This window comes from Diachasmimorpha longicaudata, chromosome 17, assembly GCF_034640455.1.
Source record: "Diachasmimorpha longicaudata isolate KC_UGA_2023 chromosome 17, iyDiaLong2, whole genome shotgun sequence".
Lineage (NCBI taxonomy): Eukaryota > Metazoa > Arthropoda > Insecta > Hymenoptera > Braconidae > Diachasmimorpha > Diachasmimorpha longicaudata.
The window spans coordinates 3,602,816-3,627,307 of record NC_087241.1 but is presented as its reverse complement, the minus strand read 5'-3'; the positions used below and the strand labels follow the sequence as shown (position 1 = coordinate 3,627,307).

The following is a 24,492-nucleotide window of genomic DNA, read 5'->3' as shown; positions in this document are numbered from 1 at the left end:
CTTATTTCAGTTCTTTTTTTTCTCCCTGACAGAATAGTCCAGGGCTTCCTCCCTCCCCCGATGTACGAGCACCCTTAATACTTTTTTTAATGCTCCGTTTTCGCTTCTCGTCGGGCGTCTTACTTCATCCTGTGGGGGTAGACTCTGATTACAAAAAAAAAAATGTTAAATGGCATTGTCGCCCTCGTTATTCATCCCAACGTTATTCTCATAAATGGGCAATGCTTCTCGCGGTGAGCAATTGGCCCTGGGGTGAGCTTGCTCAGCAGACAAGTTTTTTTATTTATGGTCATCTTCGGATTCTTTTTAATGGAATATTAACAGGGGGAGGGGAAGCCATGGAATTTGAATTTTTTGAACGGGAAAATTTTGACAGAATGTCAGTGGAATAAATTTTGTACATTATTTTGGAGACCTGGGGGTGTTTGTGCCGAAATTCCAGTGGATAACGGATTTTTTTCCGTGAATTCCTGGGGAATTTCACGATCGTCGAACGGGAATTTTTTTCGTCGAATTTTCCACGCAAAAATGTTTATGAAAATTCAAGTTTTATCGGAATGATTTTCAAAATTAGTAAATGAAGGGGATTTTAAATTTTGTTTGAATAGTTGACCTGAAAATAAGGGATGTCCCGGTCTCATTTTCCGGTCATTTTAGAACGAAAGAAAAATTCTCGCGCTGACGGCGCGAATGAAAAATTCCAAGTTGCAACGTTTTCCTCAGTGGCGTCAACCCTTCCTAATTCGCTGGTAGTTTCGGTTCGAAGAGTTGTGCGCATCTCATGAATAATTTCCTACCCCTCGGCCCTCTCCTTCGCCCGGGTCGATCATAAAAAGGCGCACGTACACAGGGACACGTACGCATACGCATATCCATACGTGAAAGAGGGACACGGGGGTAGCTGAGAAATATAAAGTAGGAAGGGGTGCAGCCGGACCGTGGTGCTGCAAATCCCTGTAGATAAAAAAGTGTGCGCCACCCCAGAAGAACTGCGGAGAGGAGCGGAATATAGCTCTGACTCACCCTCACCCAGCCCATTTTTTTTCAACCAATTTCTTTTTTTTAGGCTCACTCTCCGGCAAGGGGTGCCGAATTCTTTCCCCGTGTCTTATCAAGGGATGAAAAAAAAGGGTTCGAACACCCCATCTAGCATTAGTTCTACTTAAACATTTGCATTTATTTTTCGATAGTTAAATATTGAGGTATTACAACTGATGAAATAACAACTAAAAAAATTAAAAATTGAGAAATCAAATTTTTGTTTTCGAAATCAGCCCGAAAAATTCGAATTTTAAATTGGAAAAATCACAAACTCTCCTTCAGGAACGGTAAATCATAAATAACAAGATGAAAGATGTCCCCCATCCGCCGACAAATTATTGACATTTATTAAAATATTCGTTTTTCCGGATTTTCCGAGAATATTTTCACCAGCTTGTGAAGCGCCTCGAGAGGAGAATTTATATTCAATCACATAATGCTGTGCGTTCCTCACGCAAGAGTCTCACAATGGAGGGAAAAATTCCACCCTCGGAAATGTCCCACAACAGTGAGGACACACCGCGACCGCAGGGTGAATTTCACAATACGGGAGAGTGTCCACTCACCCAAACATTTACATGTTATATATTTTTTGGACAGCTTTAATTTATATTTCTCGCCGTGCGGGGGGATGAAGTTTTCGGTTGAAGTGATGTCCCCGGCCAATGGGAGGAGAGAGATATCGGGGGTGAAAGGAGAGGTGCGGATGAATGGAAAAAATGAGGTCAGGGCGTGTAGAAAACGTGGAGAGATAGAGACAGAGAAAAGAACTGAGCACTCGAGTTATTTCAAGTACATCCGAGAGGCCCCTCGTGACTCCTTTTTTTATCTTATTTTTCCATTGACTTTGATAGCATTCGCTAATGAAAGCCGGTAACTGCCACTTCGAACTTTATAATTTCTCAAAAAGTCCCACTCACTTTTCACCCCCTCACTCCGATGCTTTCGGAGATATTCGGGCGCTGGTGTAAGTACACAAAGTTTGAAATTTGAATTATAGTTCGACAACATTTTTTATCTCCTGGGGAAAGGGAAGGGTCGGGAGAGATATGTGGATCGGGGGGTATGGATTTTTTTCAACCCTCGTTCTGCCCTTGATTAATGTATGACGTATGCAAGAGTGGTTTTTACAAAGGCTGAAACGTCACTTTGTCGTTAAAAAAGCAAATTCATGAAAATTCATTCATTACATTCAAAATATTTTTTTTTTAATTTAAAATTATTAAACTTTCTATAACACATTAAAAATTTCCAAAACTATTTTTTTAACAACGAGAACTTCGTCGCGTACAACCCCTGAATTTTGAGATTGAAAATAATTAATATTATGAATTATTAAGCTATTCGAATATTTATAATTCAGTATTTATGAAATTATAATGAATTCAGTTGCTCTGTAAATTTTCAATTTCAACCGAAATAATAATCCTTATCGAATTACACACACTAATAAAACCCCTCCACCCCCCATCGACTCCTGAAATTGGCTTTCTGATAACACAAACATTTACATTTTTCGGGGACAATTTTAAGGTTCGCTGTTCGCTCTCGCATTGTTTATCTGCCAAATTAATTTGCCCTCGCCTCCGCCCACCCCCAAATATACCCACCCTCCCTCGGCCGAACTGCGCGTCTTTCAAGAAATAAAAGAAAGAAAATTCTTGCCATCGAAAAATTAAAAAATTCAGCGTCTAAATAATTCAGATAAATTTCACATCGTTAGTTACATAACTAATACACCCATCTAATCCCATAATTATTAATTATGCGTACATTCCCACTATTTCATCCCCTCCTCATAAACACAAAGTATCTGCACCAAAATTTTTGAATTTAAATTCCATTTCCTTCAGACTTCAATAATTCCAATTTAAATAATTTTCTGATGTAAATAATTCCCATTAATTAAATAAAAAAAGTTGCACGCTGTTCGTGGAAGCTGACAGGCAGTCCCCGCACACTTGTAATCTCACCACGTTCATGAGAAAAGGAAAAGTTTTGGCGTATCTTCAGACGCCGGTGAAATAAAAAGGGGAAAGAAAGTGAAGGGTGGTTACTACGACGCAAAAATCCCCGGCCTTTTCGCCCACTTTCCCTTTTCCACCCTCTTCAACTCTTCGATTGCTTGGCGCACGCTTATTTCCACTCCCCCTGGACCCTTTTTCTTCGAGGAAAGAAAAGTATCTTGCGTAATTAAGCAAGGCGCGGCCGAAATGTGCCCAATGCTGTCGCCGATATTGGCCCGCCTGCGTCGCTCACGGTGCGTCACGAGGGGGAGCTTCCAACAAATCAGTGAGGTTAGGGTTACTTTAATTTTTTTCTCTCCCCCCTCGTCTCACCCCGCAGAAGCCGCTTCTGTCCTGAATTTTTCAAGGGATAATGAGATATCCCCCGAGTATTGATCATGTTTATTACACTTTCTACAACTACTCGAGCCATAACTGTGTGAGACAACGAGATTTTATTTCGGATAGACGGAGAAATAAATTGTGATATTAAACACGATATTAAGGGGTTGATATACCGGACGGAAAAAATCGGTTTATATTTTTTTTTAATTTTATAATTGACCGATTGCCTCATTAACCCGATATAACAATTATCGAATGACTAATTGGATCGCAAATGGCTCTACCGAGTTCATTAAATCAATCAATTTCTTGAGACAACGGATGATCGTTTTGTCAATTAAATTATTAAGTCCTCAGCGAGGGATATAAACCGGCGATGTCTGTTCCCATGTCCAGGAATAGCTCATCCTCGGAGATCCCATTTCTCTGGGAGAATTTCACTTTGTGGGGGTATTAATTGTGATGTAATCGATTGTCAGGTGAATGTTGGGATATTTGTTGGGATAAAAAAATAATGAATAATTTTTTAGTATCATCGGCGTCATCCTCGAGGGGTTGCGTGGGCGCTACATTCCTCAGTCCGAGGATACGAAACGTATGCATGGGAGTCTCGCCGTGTGGCGTCCATTGTAGGAGCTCTGACAATGGCGAGGCCGGTATAATAGATATTTTATCGCTTCACAGGCTGTACTGGCCATATACATCGCTACATGATTTACATAATAGTGCGCAGGACATACATACGCGGATACATCCTCCAGACTATCTATCCTTCCTTGATCCATACGGCAACGTCGGGCGTGTATCAGCCTCGGATTCGCATTTATGATGTATGCAATGCTGCATTCTAAAGTCCAGTCATAGTGTCAGCGACGTCACGTAAAAAAAAAAAAATGAGGAAATTTTGCAATAACATCTGAATGATTTTTGCGCATCGCGGCGATGAATTATTTATTAAAGCTCAACTTAGAGAGATGAAAGTGAGCGAAAATTATTATTTTTAATATCATTGCGATTGTATCATCTATCTCGCATCTATAACTTAATATTTTTTGCAACTGATTTTGCAAAATAATAATTTACCGTCGGGCAATCCGTCAAAAAAATTCAGGGTAGAGACAACGTAATCGAGAAGAGGACGATGCGAATATTTTACTGCAAAAATTTATCGTTATTGGGGTTCATTATTATTAATATTGTTGCAAATAACTGAGGGATGAATTGTTGAATTAATGATTTTTCCTTCACACAAAGAAATAGAATTTTTTTGCAAATTTTGGACGCGAAAAAAATGAAAAAAATAAATTAACGAATAGTCGAAGATTAAAGATGAAGTCGAACAATGGAGGGGGGACGAAACAAAAAATCCAAGTTCTTTACTGTCGTTCAACCTTGAACTTGAACGATCAAACGCATTGAAACCCCCAACGGTTCCATTCACCGCGAATGCCAATCGATATCATTGATTTTTTTTATTTCTTTTTATACTCACTGGCTATTCAGTACTGGCCCACACACCCCGGTCCATAATATAAATAGCAATTATGAAATTAAATTTTCCCAGTGTATATTTATCGTATTATCTGAATTTTCAGAATTGTGTGGCTTATTAGGATGGGCCCTTTGAATTTTTTTTCCCCCCTGTGGCTGCGTGTGTCTCCTTCGTTCTTTTCGGCTGTTTGTGGGACAAGGGGTTATATGGGAAAATTATAGTGCGATCGAGGTAATAACGGGATGCGGATGCACCGGAAGTCACGGGGACTGCGTGTTTTATGGGTCTGTGATCGGTGCGTTTTGGCGAAGGGTTGGACCACTAAATTATCCACTTTCAAGGTTATCATTATCGTTTTATTAATTCATTAGATCGATCATTCTGTTCAAGCGTTGGAAAAAAATATTTCAGTTTGTTTATTTTATTTATTTTCCTTCGGTAAAAAATATTTAAAAATATACACGTCATTCTTGCCAATTGTACATATTCCCTACCATATAAAGACCACATACAAATACATATTGGGTATATTTTTTCAATTTAAGACGGCTTAAATAAATGTGAAAAAATTGATAACTTTTTCTCATCGACTCTATCGTTTTAAATACCGTAATTTTGACCCAAAAAAAAATTAAAATCGTCAAAAAATCGAATGCAAATTTCCCCCCTCCACTGGCCCAATGCGAGACGTTCTATAGGTGACGTAAAATTCCATACGGAAATGGAAAGCGAATGAAATTCATGTCTACACGATATCTCGAGGACGAACGTGGCGAGGGAAGACGCGTAGACTTTTCTCCTTATTTTCCCCTTTTTTTTTTGCGAATGGGGGTTTCGCGGAATGGCCGTATAGACATATCGATCATGGTAGCATTGTATTCCCATAAATGTAATCCATAAAAGGAAGAGAGGGAGAAGTGAATAGGAAAGTGAATGCGAGTAGTCACTGAGGAACAAGAAATAGATCAAGAGCAAGAGCCCACGGGCTATCCCATGAATTTACTGCATATTGGCTCGTTTGGCGGCTCACGGTATCGATATATAACGCGACTATACTGTCAATTTCGATAAAACTAAAAATATATCACTCAATCCTTTTTTCTTCGATGCATCGGTGTCAATTTATCGGAAATTTCGTCGATGAGATTTTACGGCGGTTGAAATTTTTTATTTGTTTTTGTTAAATTGAAAAAATATTAATTAGGGTTACTAATTATCATGGGGTTGCTCTCCCTTATATTTCGACTGACTATTGACATTTGGTAATGGGTCAAGAGAAATTGGCGAAGGGTTCAATGGCGATTGATTTAAATAAATGATAATTGGGAAGAGCTCGACTTCAGGATGGCGTATTGTCCTTCGACTTTGGTAATTGTACGTTACCATGGAAATGCCTGTTTGTTTGGGGTTCCTTTGGTCACGGGGTCGAGGGGTGGGGGTGGCCAGCGAGCAGTCGAGCAATATCGGAAGGGTTGCAGAGGGTCTCGGTCCGAAAGTCAGAGATGGGAGGACTTTTCCGGTGGAAATTTTCATTTATCAAACCTCTTGTTCCCTAAAATTCCAAAAAGGAAAACAAAATTTTCACTCCAAAAAAAACCTACACATTCAACAGGGTATATACCTAATTATCGTACAACATACATCCCCTTCATTTACATAATTATTTAATTTAAACAGTGAAACAAAAAATGAATAATCGTACGAAAAAGGGAGGGAAGGAGTCGTAAAATGATCAAAATTACCAATGAAGTTAATTCACAAATTAATTGTTTTGTTATGAAGAGCTTCCAACGACTTCTAATTTATTTAAACAAATGGATTTTCCCATGATTACGGGTATGCAATTTTTAATGCCACATTTGACGGGTAAAAAAATAAAGGACTCGCCAGGATGTGAATGGGAAAAAGAGTTTCGGTGTCGGTGGATGAAAAGCATCCAGGACGGTGTAGCCCTGGGTACATCCCCACCCCTGTTGGATGGCATCCACCCTAGAAAAAAGAGTTAATATTGATCCGTTTTTTTATTTGAGTCACCCCCAGGTTTTTCACCCTCGCTATTTTTTTTCTCTTCTCGTTTCGGCCCGTGGCTCACCGTTGCCTACCCACTCTCCTACCCCCGTAAGTGCAACGAGGACAGAATTAGTGTTTCTATAGCAACTACCCCGCCTGTTCCTCTTTCCTTTTTTTTTCCACTCGTCCTCGAACGTCTCGGATCCACGGGTCCGAGTTCACGAAAGATAGGAAAAGAATAAAGAAAATGAGAAGCAGGAAAGGGGATGAAAAAAATGAGAAATTCACGTTGGATTGTGTTGCGTCGCAGGAAAGGGGATTTTGCATTTATAAGTATGTGAAGCTGTATGGGAAAAAAAAGCTGTGGGAGCTTTGCTGAGTGTCGACGAGTGCAGGGAAATAAAGAGAATTCTTATTTCTCGTTAACGAGACAGGCGTCTTCGCTCGATGGACCATTACCGTTCGATTCTTCTCGTCTGTCCAAGAATTTTAATATCGCCCTGGGCGACAACCATCCAACAGCCCCAACTCTCGACTTGACAATTTCCCTTAATATTTCTTTTTCTCGTCATCGTGTCTACATGATAATGAGAAAAATGGAAAACGTCAATGTTGCGGAATTTTTAGTTGAGCAATTGCTGACTTGGAATTTTTAATAATTGTGATGAACAATTATTTGACAATTGTGATGAACAATTGTTTGACATTTCCATCGCTTACATCCAGAATTTTGTTTATTTAATTTATGGAATATTTATTCAGTTCACATAGAACAATTGTTTTGCATCAATCAACATCTTCCTCGAATCCCCTAAAAATTCATCCCCCAAAATAATCGAGAATTGACTCTATTAAATTTTAATTGGAAGCCACATTAATGAAAAATAAACCTTCAAGTAAGAGCCATTTTATTTTACGATTATGTGTTCACACTTCGAGAGCAGTCGTCGAACTGACAAACGATCTCGAGATCTCAAAAGCCAACGCATCGACATCACGGTTTCTTTCTTTCCATTAACAGAGATTCATTTATATTATTTCATTAACATTCAATGGAGTTGTCGTCGTAAGACCACACAGACGGCCTCTCCAAGAAATAATCACCTCATAGTATAAATATTAACTTATATTCTTTTTGCTCTTTTCAATAGACTCAATTTTTTAATTAAAAAATCCCCAAAATTTCAAACCTCCTCCCCCGAAATTTCCGGAGTCATTTTCCAACAGTCAAGGGAAGTTATCCACATGAAATACGACACACGCTATTGGCAGTTCAATCAGACATGAGGGGAACCAAATTGACTGTCCAAAAACAGGTGTTTAAAAAAATAATCTCAAAGTAAACAAATGAAATCACTTGAATCATGGCTGGAGTATCTCACGGGACTGCTCACGTGTTAATCCGATTAGTAACCAGGTGTATATAAGGAGACCCTAAAAAGTGGGTGTAAATTAAAGATAAAAGAGTAGTTTTTTTTTTTTCATCGTTGAAAATATTTTCGTTGTCCATCCTCATTTGCTTTTCACCTGCCATCGACAGTTTTTTCCGTCATTGGAGTTCCTCTAGGCGTCGATACTCTCGGCTGACGCATGTGGATACTATCTGACATCTCTTATTCTTTCACCTAATGTGGAGCGACACGAGTTTGGAGTTTTTTACGCACGACTCCACCTGCTGGAGCCGCTCGAAAAGGTGCCACATCACACGCCCGTTAGAAATGTGAAAATTGAGTCGTTGGACGCGACTTCCTGAGCTTCGTCCAATCAATCAACAGATAAAAATGGAAATTCAGTTAATTTCCCTCAATCCCATACCCTACGACGTGCTAATGACCACTATGTCGACATAGTAATCTCTACCATAGCCACATAGTACTTGCTACCTCCACACAATGGCACAATGACCATTTTTTAATTATTCAATCACTGAACCGTTTCCTATAAAATAATTAAAATAAATTCTTCCCATAAAATAATTAAAATAAATTCTTAAATTTTTTCACAGAATAAAAATCTCCTCTCTCTGTACTGACTATTTTCATCGAGGAAAGTCCTCCGGATATTTTTTCCATTTTTGGCGTTTCCCAGAAAATAAAAATCACTCGCTCCAGACATTTTTTTGAGAATTCAAAAAATATGTAGAATTGTAGTTCCGTAGTTTGATATTTGCCCGAGGACATCACGAAATATCATAAACGTCTTACCCTGGATGTACCACCTGTCGTGATGCCAAGATCGGAGGACTCGTGTCCTCGACGATTTTTAAAGTGACTCCAAAGGATTCGCCATATGGTCGTCCTAGAGATGGAGTAGAGCATCTTTCGGCGAAAAAGAGGCCCATTTATTTGGCGCGTGCTGTATAATTAAGGAGTCCCGAGAACGAGTCTGGCCTCATTTCGCTCTCCTTTTTATTTCCCTTTAACCTTCACTGTAGAAAACAAAGGGGGGTGGGAGGGGGAGGGGGCGGGGGATTTTAAAAATATTTTTGAAGTGATAATTTAAATTAAAGAAACGAATCTTTCAAATTGAAAAGAAAAATATTTCTTTATCCTCGAACTTGGGACTCCAAATATTCAAAACATTTATTCCTTTACACCTTTAGCCCTTTATTTCCCCCGTCCCCGTCACCCTGATGATGCCCAGAAATTTATAAAACCGATCAAGAGCGAGACCGAAGGTCCAATATTAGATACGAATTCAAAATCAATCGCCGGAGGACAAATAGAACCCATTGAGCACGCGTCGAGAGCTTTTTCACTATTGTTCAGCAATCCACCCTCAATCGCGCCCCCCTCATTCACAAGGGATGAAAAAAAAACTTCCCGAAATCTCCCGCAGATTTCATGTAATAATTTTCAGGTTTCATCCACAAAGCCGTATCGCGTTTCCTCGGGACTTGGCGGGTGAGCTCGGCTATTGTCATTTAGGATATTTTTTCGAAAAAGAGGTTAAAGCCAACGGCACAACCCCCTACCCTATTTTTTCTCCCTGCTCCAACAATTTTAGGGACACGCGCTGTTCGTGTAAAGAATATACTTTTTTTTCGTCTTTTCCGCCCTTTTTTACGTTCCTCGAGAAATAAGAAATCGGTAGAAACGCGTGGCGAGCACACGACATTAAAAACCGTTCAATTATCTCCATAATGTGATATAATGAGGGATAATCATTGTTAATTTAATAATTTTGAGACCTCAAATTAGTGAATTAAACTGCGCAGGAAAATTTGAATGAGGAATTCGTGGATTTTATGGAGAAGTATTTTTTGATTCGATTTTTTATGAATAAATGATGATGACAGGTGTTGATAAGGAACTTTCACTGATAAGGAGTTTTCCGGCGTCTCGCAGGGCGAAGACAATGACGGAAACTTAAGAATATGAACAATTTGCTCGACAACGAGGAAAAATATTCGTCAACATCTGCCACGTGCCCCCACATTACGGCATAATGTGTCACTGTGCCACTGGCCCCTTCTCTCCTCTGTCCTCGAATCATAAAGAAGAATAAAGATAGAGGTAACAATATATACTGCCCCGAGTGAACAAGTAAATGCGTTTGCGCACACTCGTAACCACCCCCTTTGTGCACGTGGCACCCGCGTGGAATCCTGGATTTTGGAAACGTCGGATTGAATGGCGGCAGCTGAATGCAGGTTTCACCTCTAGGGGAGGGAGACCGCTTCTTTCCAAAAATTTTATTTTTTGACAGCGCAACTACCGCGCCGAGATAACGATCCAATAAAAATTATCCGAAAGAACAAACAATTCCCGGAGCTTCAAAAAAATTATTACTAATTTCTAGTTTTTACCGATTTTCCTGAGCCCAAAGTAATTTTTATCAATAGTGTCACTGTCATTAATTCAGTAATTACATAATATAATTTTTTAAGAAGTACTTACCTCACCCCGCGAGGGCGTCCACCTCCTGTTTATAATAAAGGTTCAGTGAATAAAAAAAAACACTCAAAAACGATTGAACAGTGAATCTTTAATAATAAAAATATGTTCGACGAGCGTCGAATCAAGAGACAAGTAAATGCCCATCTATACACTGATTCGTTTAACCAAATAATTTCAAAATCGAGATACGCTTTACAATTGTTATCGGAGCCGGATGATTAATAGTCAATTGAATAATGTAAAAATTGCTTCAGAGAGAAAAAGCAGACGTCCATCGATCAATGAACGTCGTCCATGAAATCTGGTGTGTTAAGTGGTCATTTGATCTACTTACAAAAAAATGATCTCTTCATACGAATAAATTCTCTCATTCACATTGTGACATTTTTTTTTTATTATTATTTTTGTTCTCTTACTTATAGGAATACTATGTAAAATCAGTCTTGTGGTTGAGATATATTAGGTGTCTGGTGAGGTAGTGTCAGTTTCATAGTATACATTTGTCCCTTCATATTGTTTTTCATCATTTTTTTTATATTTCTATTTTACACTAATTCTTTCAATCTTAAATAACTTCTGTTTGTGCCATTTAAATTGCTGCTCGCGCGGTACGTCAGGGAGATGAGTGAAACAATAAACAGTTATATATATATTTCATGCTGAATGTCCATAATTGCACTGAAAAAAAAATTATTTCCCTCGAGCTGTACGGAAAAGGTGCCTTTACCGCACGGGGCGGAAAATTGCATGAAAATAAAAAAAAAAAAGTTAAAACCACACGTCGCACGTCTAAAATGATACTTTTCCGCACGACTCGGGGAAAAGAATTTTTTTTCTCAGTGAGTCATGATATCTGCGGTTATCGTGGTACTTGCGTTATCGTGTACTAAGCGAGAACAATTTACAATGGCTTATCATTGATCCACAATTATTATTCAACTATTATGCCTTCTCTCCTTCAATTATTCGTAAGGTCTGTATTTGTACCGCGCACTCTTCGAGGACCGAATACCTGAACTGATGGAATTTCCGCACGAATACGAACTGCTCGCAAATGAATGGCGATCAGAGACCTATCCACCAGTTTTTTGCGAATATCTCGCAACTTATGGGAGATAAAATAATTTTTATCATAACCTTTTTTGTAGAGCGAGGTGAGCACTACAAAAAAGGTCATTATGAAAAATCCGCTAGTTCTCTTAGATTTGGAGATATTGACCGGCTAAATTCCATCCGATCAAATATTTCGGTTCACCTCGAATTTCGTACGTTTATATTAAACTTGCTGTACAAAATTACATAATTAGTTACACTGATTATACCGTTTAGATGTATCTCGTGACAATTTGAAATTTCAGTGGTTTCATTAATATTCCTTGTTAAAGTTTCGTATTTTGGCAATTGTTTGTCGTCTCTCTCCTCCTTCCCCTCAAATAAATTGATAAAATTGATAATTTCCTACTCCACGACGTTTAAACTATTCAATAATGATAATATACATTAAAATACCTTATACCGTTTCTTATCGTTTCGGATTCTCCAAGTGACAACAATAATAGTTTACGACATTGGGACAAGCGACGAAATTTTTTAATTATCGTTTTAATTATCGATTACCAAGTTATTGAACACAGAGGAAATTTTATAAATAAATCTAATAGCTTATTTCGAATGGACTTTTTAGGAACTATTTCAATAGTCGAGGAGCGTTTGGTATTTATTTATTTTTTTGTAGTTTTAATGCTAGATAACAAATTTCCCGGGTAGGGACGAGCGATTGTTAGGAGTAATATCAATTATTCGTAAATTTTTTTTACACTCAAAGAATTTATTTAGTAATTTTTTTACTGGTAAATTTGAAAAAAATGGACGACTGGAATCGTTCATTTGTCACTTATAGCGTTTACAGTCAGAAATCATTATTTCTGGTCGCGTAAAAGTTGTCATTTATTCTTAATCAATCAGATTAATTATGTCAAATAGGGAACTGGGAAATTTCGGAAAAAAGGAAATGTCGCCCATCCCTATCACCGAATTTTTCTGATGATGTAGAGCGAGCAGAATAAATAGATTTCAATGTTTTTTGGAAAATGTAGTAATTACGCGTTAGATATTTTCCCGCAAATTTACATAATAAAATAAATTTATTACTTTTCCCTGCGCTAAATGTGTATTTACCCAAATTTTTTATATATGAAAATCTCATTTTATTTTCGTTTCAGAAATATCGTTTTGGGAGCAATAAATAACATCTCAATCACGTTATCTTTTACCAAATTAACCAAACCAAGAATTTTGTGTTGGAATTTAAGTAAAATAAGTGAGACATATTTATTCTGGTCAAAACATTTTTCAGCAGAAAAAAAAGATTTGATTTTTTACATAAAAAATTTCCGATACCGTCGCTAAAATTTCTCCTGAATATTTTTTCTCGTGCACTCCAATTCGCTAGTGGAAAATATGCAAGTGTGTCAGACATTTGAATTCCCCAGTAAATTGAACCGGTTCCCTCGGATGAGAAATAAGAAATCCACCCCACAGTGAATGAAGTGAAATTCGTTAGCAAAAGTCCTGTAAAAAACGCACAGAAAGGGCGCTGATTTCGCAAGACCAAGGGACATGTTTTTTTTACTAAAAGGGCACATTACTTGTCGACCGTTCGTTACAATTCTGTATTCTATCTCCTGTAGAAGCACTCACAATAGCCACCGCATTTGTATATTTTTTTCCCGCCCGTCTATTTGACTCTCGGAGACGTTGGAGTTGGGGGTCGTGTCACTGACCCGTTTACAATTTTTGATGACAATTATTCGGACTAAGAGAACCCGCAAAAAATTACCCTTAGGGCCTGGGCCACACACATTTCGTCCATCACAAATCGCAAATTGTTCGAGGGATCCCAAAGGGCCCAGTGGAAACGTTTTGATTAAAAAAAATCCTTGAAATACCTGGACCCACTTCAGTAATCCTCGAGGAAAGTCCGAAAGAATTTTCTACCCCCATTATTCCCTCATATTTACCCCTCCCCCTCCCGCCCCCATCTCTCGAGGACTAAGAATCTATGGGTACCATCCCCCGACAGTCGAAAATCCCGAGAAAAAATAAATAAAATAAATAAATCTTGATCGAGTTCGATCGAGCGTAAGCGCCCGGGAGTAGCATCAAATAAGAAACATATCTTGGGCACACGCCATTGTCATCCCCGGAGAGTGCATCCACGTCAATGGACGAAGTGAAACGTGTAGCGATGTACCAACGCAGTTAACGGGCCCCGAGGAGCAAAAAAAATGAGAAAGGAGAAGTGAAAACGGAGAGAGAAAAAAAAAAGGGACTCGATGCCTGCAGACACCCTTGGCTACCTCCCGGGCGAAATTCGAGCGTTTAAAATGGCCTGAGGAAGGAAACGAGGGCAATTTCAAGATTTTGTGAACGACATTTGCACAAACGATTGTAGTGTCTCTTTGTCGGCTACGGGGAGGTCCAGGGATCTCCAGGCAAAGAGAGAGCCAGAGATATTACCTCAACATTCGGGGGAACGCGGGGGAACAATGCACTGGAGGTCGAGAGCCCAAGGTTTCCCCTTGTCCACCTCCCCTTTTTACTCTAGAAAATTTGCATGACGAGACATAAATCAGAAACACATTGAGAACTAACGAACAGGGGCCCCGGAGAGTCTCTATTTTTTGACTTTGAGAAATTATATTTTAGGGAATTTTTTATTTAGCCGGTGATTTTCACGAAAATTTGGAATTTGGCTCAGGCAATTGACGGTGACTGGACCTTTGATATCAGGGAAAGTGAAGAAAGACATCTGTGGAGGTGTCTTTCCTCGAGGACGGCGAAAAGTAGTCTTAGATTTACGAAAAAAAATTTCTTGAAGTTTATAAAGATTATTAATTGTCTCTTGAATATTTCCAAAATTGTGTGAATTTTTTGAAATCCTAAACCATTTGAAACTCTTGGGAAATCCCTGCAAACCCGTTGCGTTTCCTGGAGTTTTTAGAAATTCCTTGAATTGTCTAAAAATCCGCGAATTTCTTGAAATGCTTTACAATTTCTTGAGTATTCCAAAAATTCTCTGAATTTTTGAAAACTCAACACACTCGAGGTTCTCTTGGAAAATGCTTGAATCTCCTGAAAATCTCTTGGAATTCCTCAATTTTTTTTCAAAATCCCGAGAAACTTTCCGAATTACTTCGAACTACGATTTCCCAAAATTCCGCCTCAAGACGCCTGGAGGAATTTTCTAGAGAAATTCTAGTACGAACCTGGGGAATAATTCCAATCCACTGACCGTGAAAGCTTCTAGATCATTAAATCCAAAACTCCTCGGTATTTCCGATAAAATTTCCGAGTTGAACCTGTGAAATTTTCTCAGAAATATTACCCTCCACCCCCCTACGAATTCCAAAAACATTGAAAAATTCATTTGCTCGCAATGTCCACATCACTCGTCATGAAAATATTGAGTTGTTCTTAGTCAGCGTCAGGTCAATCGAAAAATTCGTAGTTTTGAATTTTGGTAACTTTGTATTCAACAATATTCATTCGATTTGGCATTTTACATGTTTATCTATGAAAAAATAATAGTGATAATAATAATAAAAAATTATAAATCAATAACAACGTGGCACGCAGAAGCCCCGAGGTGGGAGAAAAATAAATATACATTGTTATCGACTGGATTGAATGACATTAAAAATCAATCACCATCTGGGCTATCTGATGAACATTCTAATCCCACTGAACTGTCTATTCCATTGGAATTTCCATTTGCCCTTTCCCGGACAACATGGTAAATCCGCATATTCCTCGTCTCCCCAACTTCTGCGATTTCCGATGGAAAAGATGATAATTAAACACACTAACTACAACGTCTAAACTTAATATATAATATAGGCGTTTCCTCGATATTAATCTCTGTTCTTCATTAATGAATACAACTATTTACACCGAAATACGAATTTCTACCTAATAATTCAGACTGACCAAGAGAAATATTGAAAATTCACATCATCCTTGATGCACTCTAAACAAATTTCTCGCCAACTCAGTGTAATACTATCAAATGCATACAAATATACGCATTGTCTATATGATATCAATGTACATCGATGCATCCCTGAATATTTTGCTATCTAGCACGAGTAATCGAGCTAAATGAAAAGATCAATGAACTTCATTCATTTATTTCCCATCACAACGACCGAAGTGATCTTGCCTGTGTGATATCAATCAGCTGACACATTTATCCATATCTACAAATTCCGTAATAATTTCAATCATCAATGCCCTACCGTCATTTTGGCCAGCACACACGTTCATCAACTTTACAATCATACAAGTAATCAAGGAATAATTACAGGGAGAAACCAATCTTAATCACGCTATGACTGAATAATTTTTTTTTTCGTTATTGGTCTGTATCAATGAATCCTCACGCAACCAACAAGTTCCTACGCTACGTAGCTGTCGTCTACGTACCTTGGCCCGACTATGATGCACTGTTGGAGCCACTGTTAGCTATCTTAGCTAGATGAAGTCTGTACTCGTCGTGATGACGATGAAGGAAGAGTGTGCTGGGACTTGCCTCGGAGACATCGAGCTCGTCCTCCTCATCTTCATGAAGTGTATCACTGCTTGGGCTCCTGCTGAGTGGTGAATCACCACTGCTGTGACTGTGTGATGATGGCCTGTGCATGCCAGTTGACATTGACAAGTCCTCGGGTTCAGTCTGCTCAGGAAGGTCAATTGACACACCAGATAAATTCAATGGCATCGGAGCTTCGCTCTTCATTCCTGGACTTGGTAGTGAGCGATTGTGGGCCTTTCTTGATGATACATTTGGCTTCTCATCTACCTCACCATCGATATCAATGTCCGGCTCCTCGTCCAGGTCATCGCTCACTGCTGAAGGCGATGCCATTTGCAGTGCACCCTGTCGTGCTGTGCACTTGTGATGAAGTAGATGATGTGTTCGTCTGAACCTTTTGAGACAGTGAGGACATTGGAGGGGCTTCTCATTCGTATGAATCAGAAGATGGGCTTTCAGTTGATTGGAATCACTGAATTTTTGGGCACAAAATTCACAGGCGTATGGACGCTCGCCGGTGTGGACGCGAAGGTGACGACGCAGATTGGCTACTTGGACGAATTGACGATCACAGTGGCTGCAGTGATATGGCTTTTCACCTGTATGGAGTCTCATATGGGTTTTCAAATGGTGGTCTCTGGTGAATCTGAAATTGTAAACGTTTAAATGACGTTATTCGACGTTGATTTGGACCTCACAAGACTACAAGGTCTCTTCCCTCAGTCCTCGAACCCCCCCTGACCCTCAGGGGGCCCTTTAAGTTCCCCCCCTCACTTGACCTAACGTCCATCACCCGCACCCCTATTTTTATCTTAATGAGACTAATTAAATATTCACCTTTTATGGCATTCAGGACATTCAAAAGGTTTTTCCCCGGTATGAGTTCGTTCGTGATTCTGCAACACATGCTTGTATCCGAATGATCTTGAGCAAGTGCGACAGGTGAAAATTTTATCCTTACTGTCCTTGACAGCTTCTGGACTTATTGAAGCCGGTGGGCTGAGAGGCGCCGTACCCTCAACCATCGTCGGTGAACTCAAGTCAATTTTACTCTTCGGTCCCCGCTTCTTTCCCAATCCCTTTTTATGCAACATCCGGTCTGCACTACTGCTGACAATATTGTTATTGTTGTTGTTACTATTGCCAGTACTGGTGTTGTTGTTGTTGTTGTTATTTGTACGCGATCGAGAGTTAGATTTGGTGCTCAGGGCTGGAGATATGGGGCTGTGTTGGAGGGACAGCGGGGGGGATGAGGCTGCTGGTGGCCAACCCCCGAATAACGATTGTGTATGTGCATAAAGGGACGGACTTGCTGCTGCCAAACTCGCGTGCAATGACACCGGAATACCAGCGGCCATCAGAGCTGCCGTGTGACTCGCTGCCAACAACTGCTGGGGTGTCAGCATTGACAGTCCTGCCGCCGCTGCCGCACCCATTCGCGGAAATATTGATACTGACGTGTTATTATTCAATGGCGGTGACAACGGTTGTTTTTCACTCTCCTGCTTCATCTCGAATTGTTGGTTCGTCAAGAGTCCTGGAAATTTAAATAAAATTATGCCTCACACCCGGGGGTAATTCGTGCGTCGATTTTTTTTCCGGTTCATTCGTCGGACGAAAAATTCGGAAAAAAATTGTCTTTGGTCCTCAAGGAGTCTCGCGAATGACTAGATTTTTTAAAATAATATTTTATGCATTGTTGCTTGAGATATACCGAGGGGAGGGACGGACAAATAAAATTCCCTGTCAACCGACCGCGTGCGGTTTGCGCTGGTGCCGAAAATCGCTCGACGTGTCGGGGGAGCGTAGAGGGGACTCGGCAACACCGCCGCTCGGAAAAAACGCGCCGATCGATCGGACGATTTAGGTGATCAGAAATATTATTATATCGTCGTTTTAGCGGTGATATTTATTTTTTATGTCCGCGGGGAAATCCCGGGGAATGAGAGGCTGAGAGAAAAAGTAGTTTTGCGTACGCTCGTCCTTCCATTCACCCACACGTAAGTGTGCTTCATTCACGTAAGCCCCCGTCAGCCTCCCAAGATCCACCCACGTTGGCAGTCTCGGGGCCAACGACTTTCCACCGAGTGTGTTCCGTCTTTCCGTGATTATTTTTTTCCTCGCTATTTTTCTACTGCTTTTTACCGGCTTCATTGTCTCTGTGCGACTGTCTCGTTCGGTTTTTTTTTTATTTTCGCTATTTCTGTGGCTTTGGACCCCCGACGAGACTTCAATCGTTCTTTCTAGAATTTTTTTGTGGTTACCGACGGTGAAAATATTTAGAGGCCATGCGGGTACTGGGGCTATGGGAGTGTTAGGGACAATTCTTGAATTTTTTAGATTTCATTGCACCACCATACGCGACGGTTCGGGGGGTAATCGTTTAATTTCTATCAGATTTTCTTTCTCCCGGAGATTCCTATGCGGTACCGGGTCTATTCTCAATGGGGCAAGAAAATTCAATTTGGCTTCTTAGAATTATAATTTTTTTTCAACTGCGACAAAGGGCTCGGACTTTTACCTAAGATTTATCCGGATATCTCCGAAAGGGAGGGAGATACAGAAATTTTCGTAATAACCTTTCTGGTCGGCCGAACGGAGATCTACAAAGAAGGTTTAGACACAAATTTCGCTAGCTCCCTCAGATTCATAGATTTTCCGTGAAAACTGAGCCGAGGATCACGTTACTAATCTCCTTTTAGCACTTCGCTACTGAATTCCAGTTTTCGGGGAGTAACTCCAAACCGGAGGGAGATAACGAAATATTCGTGTATAACTTTTTTGAAGAGTGAATTGAGGGCTACAACAAAGGTCATGACAAAATTTTTCCCATTCCCTTTAGATTTCGAGATAATAAATGAAAACAATTGTCGAAACTGAGTTAAACCGTCCTACCATTTCGCTACCGGTTTTTTCTTCCCCGCCCCCTGATATTCTTCTGGTCATCCTTCACGACGAATTGATCGATCGTAGGGAACTCGACTAAAGTCCTTTTATTTCCTTGACAACACCCCCGAAGCCCAGAACCCTTTCCGACGTTTTCTTCTCCTCCCTCAAGCGCTTTAAAAAGTCCGTTTCCCGGCAACACCGCCCTCGCCTGCATGTTTCATTCTAATTGGTCGCCAAGAGAGGCCATATACGGGCTTTATATATTTTCCAGAGAAGCACTGTTACTCTTAAAAGTCGATCGAACACATTTTTTCATCACACGGTGCGCAAAACTTTTTTTTTCGCACACCCTTATGGAAAAAAACATTTCAAAACTCGGTGGAAAGTGTTTTTTAGTCCTTGGAATTGTCACTGAAAGTTGGCTCGTGAACCGAAAGACTCTTTCCATCACACCGTACGCAAAAGTATTTTATTAGGCGCCTCGTGCGCTTGAAACACTAATTTTCCGCACTTGATCTTCAAAAAAATGGTTCGATACTCGTGGAAAAAGGTTTTTTGACCCGCGGAATTATGTCACTCATCTTTCATTCGAATCCTTAACGTCTCGTAACCCCAAAAACTCACTTTATGTAACTGTACGGAAAAGTGAGCTTTTAGGGGCCCCTCGCGCGCTCAGAACGTCACTTTTCCCCACGTTATCCTAATGAAAACCGTTCGGTAACTGTGGGAAAAGGATTTTTCGGCTCTTGGAATACCTCTGACCTTCAGCTCACGCTTTTCAGTTCCCATGAGACCAAAAAAAACTTTCCGCACTCGTGACCGACAATCCCATGCTGCACTCACTCTTATCGACATCCCTCGATGAATTTAAATCGGACCGAACTTTGACACTGAGTCAGTTGACTGTTGACACGCGTGTGACAACAGCCAGTGACATTGAAAATTCACTCGAAAGAATTTAAATTGTCTGTGTAAACAATGTGATTCCCCAAATCTTTTCTTATCGCACCGAAAAGAATTCAATCGGAGCCACGGGAATTTAGAATTTAGAAGAGTTGACGTAATCCCTCGGCCGTTTCGCAGCGGCTTCTCCGCACGTGGAATGTATTTACCGATAAAAAAAAAATGGCGAAACTCCGATCATCGATTTCACACATTGACCGGTTTATCGGGTGGACATTGACGATTCAGGTAAAATGATTTTTCATTCAATATTTCCCTTTCCGAATGAAAATCTCACCGATTTTTTCCGTCGCCCCTCGGGCCACAACTAATTACCTGGAATCATAATTACCTGCGTCAGTCTGTGCCTCCTGGAGATAGGAAAGGGCCATTCTATGATCCGAGTAAAAGAATTATCACTTGTTACACTCCATTCACAAGTAATTAATCACTGAAAAAATTTGTTCCTTTTCCTTCGAAGATGAACCAAAAAAAAAAAATCACTCACACGTGAAACTCAACTGAATGATGAGCACCAGTCAATATTTATAATAAATAAATCGAGTCGTTCGTTGTGCACTTTTTCACTCAAAGCCGATGAGTTTTTTTTTTCATAAATATGCAGTAACTGTTGGCGGATGATCGGCGGTGGTGTCGGAAAAAAAATGAAAAAAATAAAATAAAAACTCAACTAGATTAGATTTATTTTTTACTCGAGTCCCAACGTTCCTGATTGCCGAACACTCTACGACTAAATTGGGGAGACCAACGAACGATGTGTCTACGGGCTGACCTAACCCAATACTAACTGACAGCGAACGCGCGCGCTTGGTGTAGTAGTCAAACAACCCCCACCCCTTGCTATGAAGAATTTTCACGAGGAGTTTATCCCCACCACTGGCCAACTGCCAATCCGTTCGAGGCGTACGCCAACCCCTCGGCGCAGTTACCGTAAAAAGGGGGATGAAATTGGGGGACAGAAGTAGTCGATGTTAAAGAGAAAAAAAGAGGGAAAATTGGCCCCTGTGGTGGGGGTCAACCTGTTGGCCAATGGGGTGGGGAAGGAGACGAGAGAGAAGTCTTTACAGCGTTTGCTTTCCTTTCGGGGCTTTTTTTTCTCGGCTTTCTTCTTTCTTTTTCGGTGAATTTTTTCGACACGGGGAGAAAACCCGCGAGGGGATGCCAGTTACAGCGCACAGCTTTTTCTCGAGGGCTAACGGATTCTCCGGGAATTTTACTACTCCTCTTTGTTTATGGTAAATTTTTTCGCTCGGGAACTCCTGCAGGGAGAGATTTTTTTCGAAAATTTCCTCAATGGAAATTGTACCGGAGGAAAGCTGATTTTTTTCAGGGATTTTCCCGATCATCCGACGTAAAATCAGGGAAAATCGCTCAATAATTTATCATAGTACATGAACTGTCATTTTTAAGGGAATTCCTACTGGAAGTTCTTCAAGAAATTCTCCTCCGAGACCTCCGGATTTTTTGGAAAAAGTCGTACAAGTTCTTCATTTCGACTACTCGAGTATGCGAAAAACTTTCGGAAGTACTTGAGAGAACGAGACAGAAACACTCGCACGGAGATGAAAATAAACTACATTCTGAAGGGCTCCACACACTCGCGGTGTGTTTTTTAGGGTGGAAAACGCGGGCTCACCTGCCCGCGGGGCGTGCGCCGCGCGTGCCTAAAAAAGAACCTCGAGGGGCTTAGCCCCCCTCCCCTCCCTCTCCCTCTCCCGTCCCACTGCTCGATGATTGAGAAAAAAAAACCCGGTTACAGGGAATCCTCATCTACTTCTCGTTTCCCATTTTTCAAATTTTTTTAATGCAGTTGAAATTTCATGATTCCGTGACCAGGAGAGAACCACAATAAGAGCGTTTAGCACGCAATCAATTATCACTTCAGCGAAGGGAATAAACACTTCGCTTGCCTCCTGTTGTAAAAAAAAATTATCAAAATTTTTTACGTTATTATACGACGTATCAAAATTAATTGCGACAGAGAAATTAATTTTATTTTTCAAAATAATTCAATTTGCTCGATTTTTTTTCGGTCGCCCTCGCACGCAGAAGACAATTGGAAAAGAATTTTTAAAAAAGATAAATAATAAGAGAAATAATAAAAATAAAATAAATAATATGGTATCGATTATCATATAATTATCATAATGTTATATAATATAGGGATTTTATAATTATAATTGTATTCCGTTAATGACAACCGACTTGTATTTTTTTTTTATTCGTAATTTATTTAATTTCCAATTGTCCTCGTTACGAGATTCGATTTACGATATGAACCTGTCGTAGGAAATCCCCACCACGATGGGATTATTGACGATAATTACGACTTAACCCTTGGGTCTTCACAAAACGTGAAAGCTCGATGCCGTCTACCTGCAGGGATTTTGGGACGGCATTGTTAGGCACTGGTGCCATCAACCCTTTTGGTATATACCTGGTCTAGAAGGGTGAACACCGCTGGGTGTAACTGTTCCCAGTGTACAGTAACACCAGCCCGAGTGCAAGGTACTTGTGTCGAATCGGTATACAGATACAGGAAATAGTGTAATTTGAGTATTGTTCAGGACGTCATAATCTACGGCTTTGAGGTTCGAAGTTAATCGGTAAGTGGGAGGTGCAGCAAGGGTAGTCTCCGGACAAGCATAATGATTAATATATAGAGGTCATTATGGTGCATCCATGACTTATAATTAGGGATTTAAAGGGTAATTAACCATTTCTGCCCAATTTTCTTTGTGCAACACCAGAAATGTAATGAATATCATATACATATAACACATATGTAATTAAATAATTGTTGTTATATAGTCTTATATTATATTATTATTTTATTGTATTATATGAACAATAATATTTTAAATTTTCATATTGTGTTTTTTAATGTTGAGTAATAATATATGATATTCGTTACTGAAAGGTCCTGAAGGGTTATCTCACCAATTAATCCCTCGCAAATATGAAATATTCAAAATATTCAAATTATTTTGAAAGGAAGAGTTCATAACCGAATATACTTATGATAAAAAATAATTGTCACGTGACAATTCAGTTATGCCTTTCGAGAAACATTTGGGCCCTTTCCATTAGCAAAAAATGATTTCAAAAATTCCAAAAACAGATAACATTAACTCCCCACGAATTTTCGTCTCTATGACAAACGTTTACGAAGAATATAAAACAATTAAACGTAATATACTAGTTAAAAGTCGTTCAGGATGTCATAATCTATGCCTTTAACACCGCATGTTAATACCCAAAAAGGAGGCCTCACACAATCTCAATTTTTGGGATAAACATTTGGGGGATATATAGAATTTCTCAAGCTCTTGTGTTTCCAAAATTCTCGGAAAATCGGGTTTTCCGAATTTCCATCAGCACAAAATCGCCGTAAAAATTGTGGAAATTATTATCTCCGCAGGAAAAAATGGAAATTAATTTTTGTTTAAATTACAGTCTTGCTTTTAATACGCTCTTAATACTTTCTAAATACTTTCCAAATAATTTTAAAATTATAAAGTGCAGTAAAACTTCATATACTTAAGGGTCTATGGGGAACATGAGGTCTTTCACCTTGAACAAACGCTAAATGGAAAGGGAAAACGGGAGGATTGTTGATTGCCCACAATTAGGCGACGCAAATTGCTCCAGTTTTACTCAAAACCGAGGCCTCTCTCTCTATCCCTTTATCATGGGATCTCCCTTCCTTATGGCTTATCCTCCTCGTCTTCACGTCTGCCCGACCAAGAGAATTCCTGGGGAATGACCGAGATGGGACGGGTCCCTGACTTTTATATTTTTACGACAGAAATTATCAGGTACGAAATGTCTACCTGGTAAACATCTCTTGACTAGATCAGTTGTAAACTCAAATATTCACCTGATCAATGAAAATAATGTCGCTGCGTGAGACATAAATTCGGTGAACTAAAAAATTCAGGGACAGATTTAACTGCTTCGAAGCTTTTTTGTTCCTTCAGTGGCATCAGTCGCATCATATTTACAACAAAAGGGCTACCGGGCTTTACTATTACCTCAGAGTGAAGGATTTATTCCACAATATAATGACCAAAAACATTGCACAGTAAGGGTTTGTCAAGGGCCTAGGGAAAATACTAAATTTCTATATTTCAATCCATATTTCATGGGCAATAAATCCAATACAATTCTCACTCACTAAAGTAGCCACCAAAATAGTTATCACAACTATCATAATCATCATAAATTATCGCAACACAGTTATTATTATGAATT

The 24,492-nt window shown here is 39.6% G+C and overlaps 1 protein-coding gene across 1 annotated transcript; it reads right to left on the bottom strand.

Annotated features, from left to right (window-relative positions):
• Positions 1–10,861: 10,861 nt before the first annotated feature.
• Positions 10,862–21,004, bottom strand: LOC135170384 (protein krueppel-like). Its single transcript, XM_064136155.1, has 3 exons — positions 20,570–21,004; positions 17,224–17,923; positions 10,862–17,032 (listed from the first exon to the last, which is right to left on the bottom strand). Exons 1-3 carry the CDS (start codon positions 20,607–20,609, stop codon positions 16,288–16,290), a joined length of 1,485 nt encoding a protein of 494 aa, XP_063992225.1. The 5' UTR covers positions 20,610–21,004; the 3' UTR covers positions 10,862–16,287.
• Positions 21,005–24,492: the final 3,488 nt, after the last annotated feature.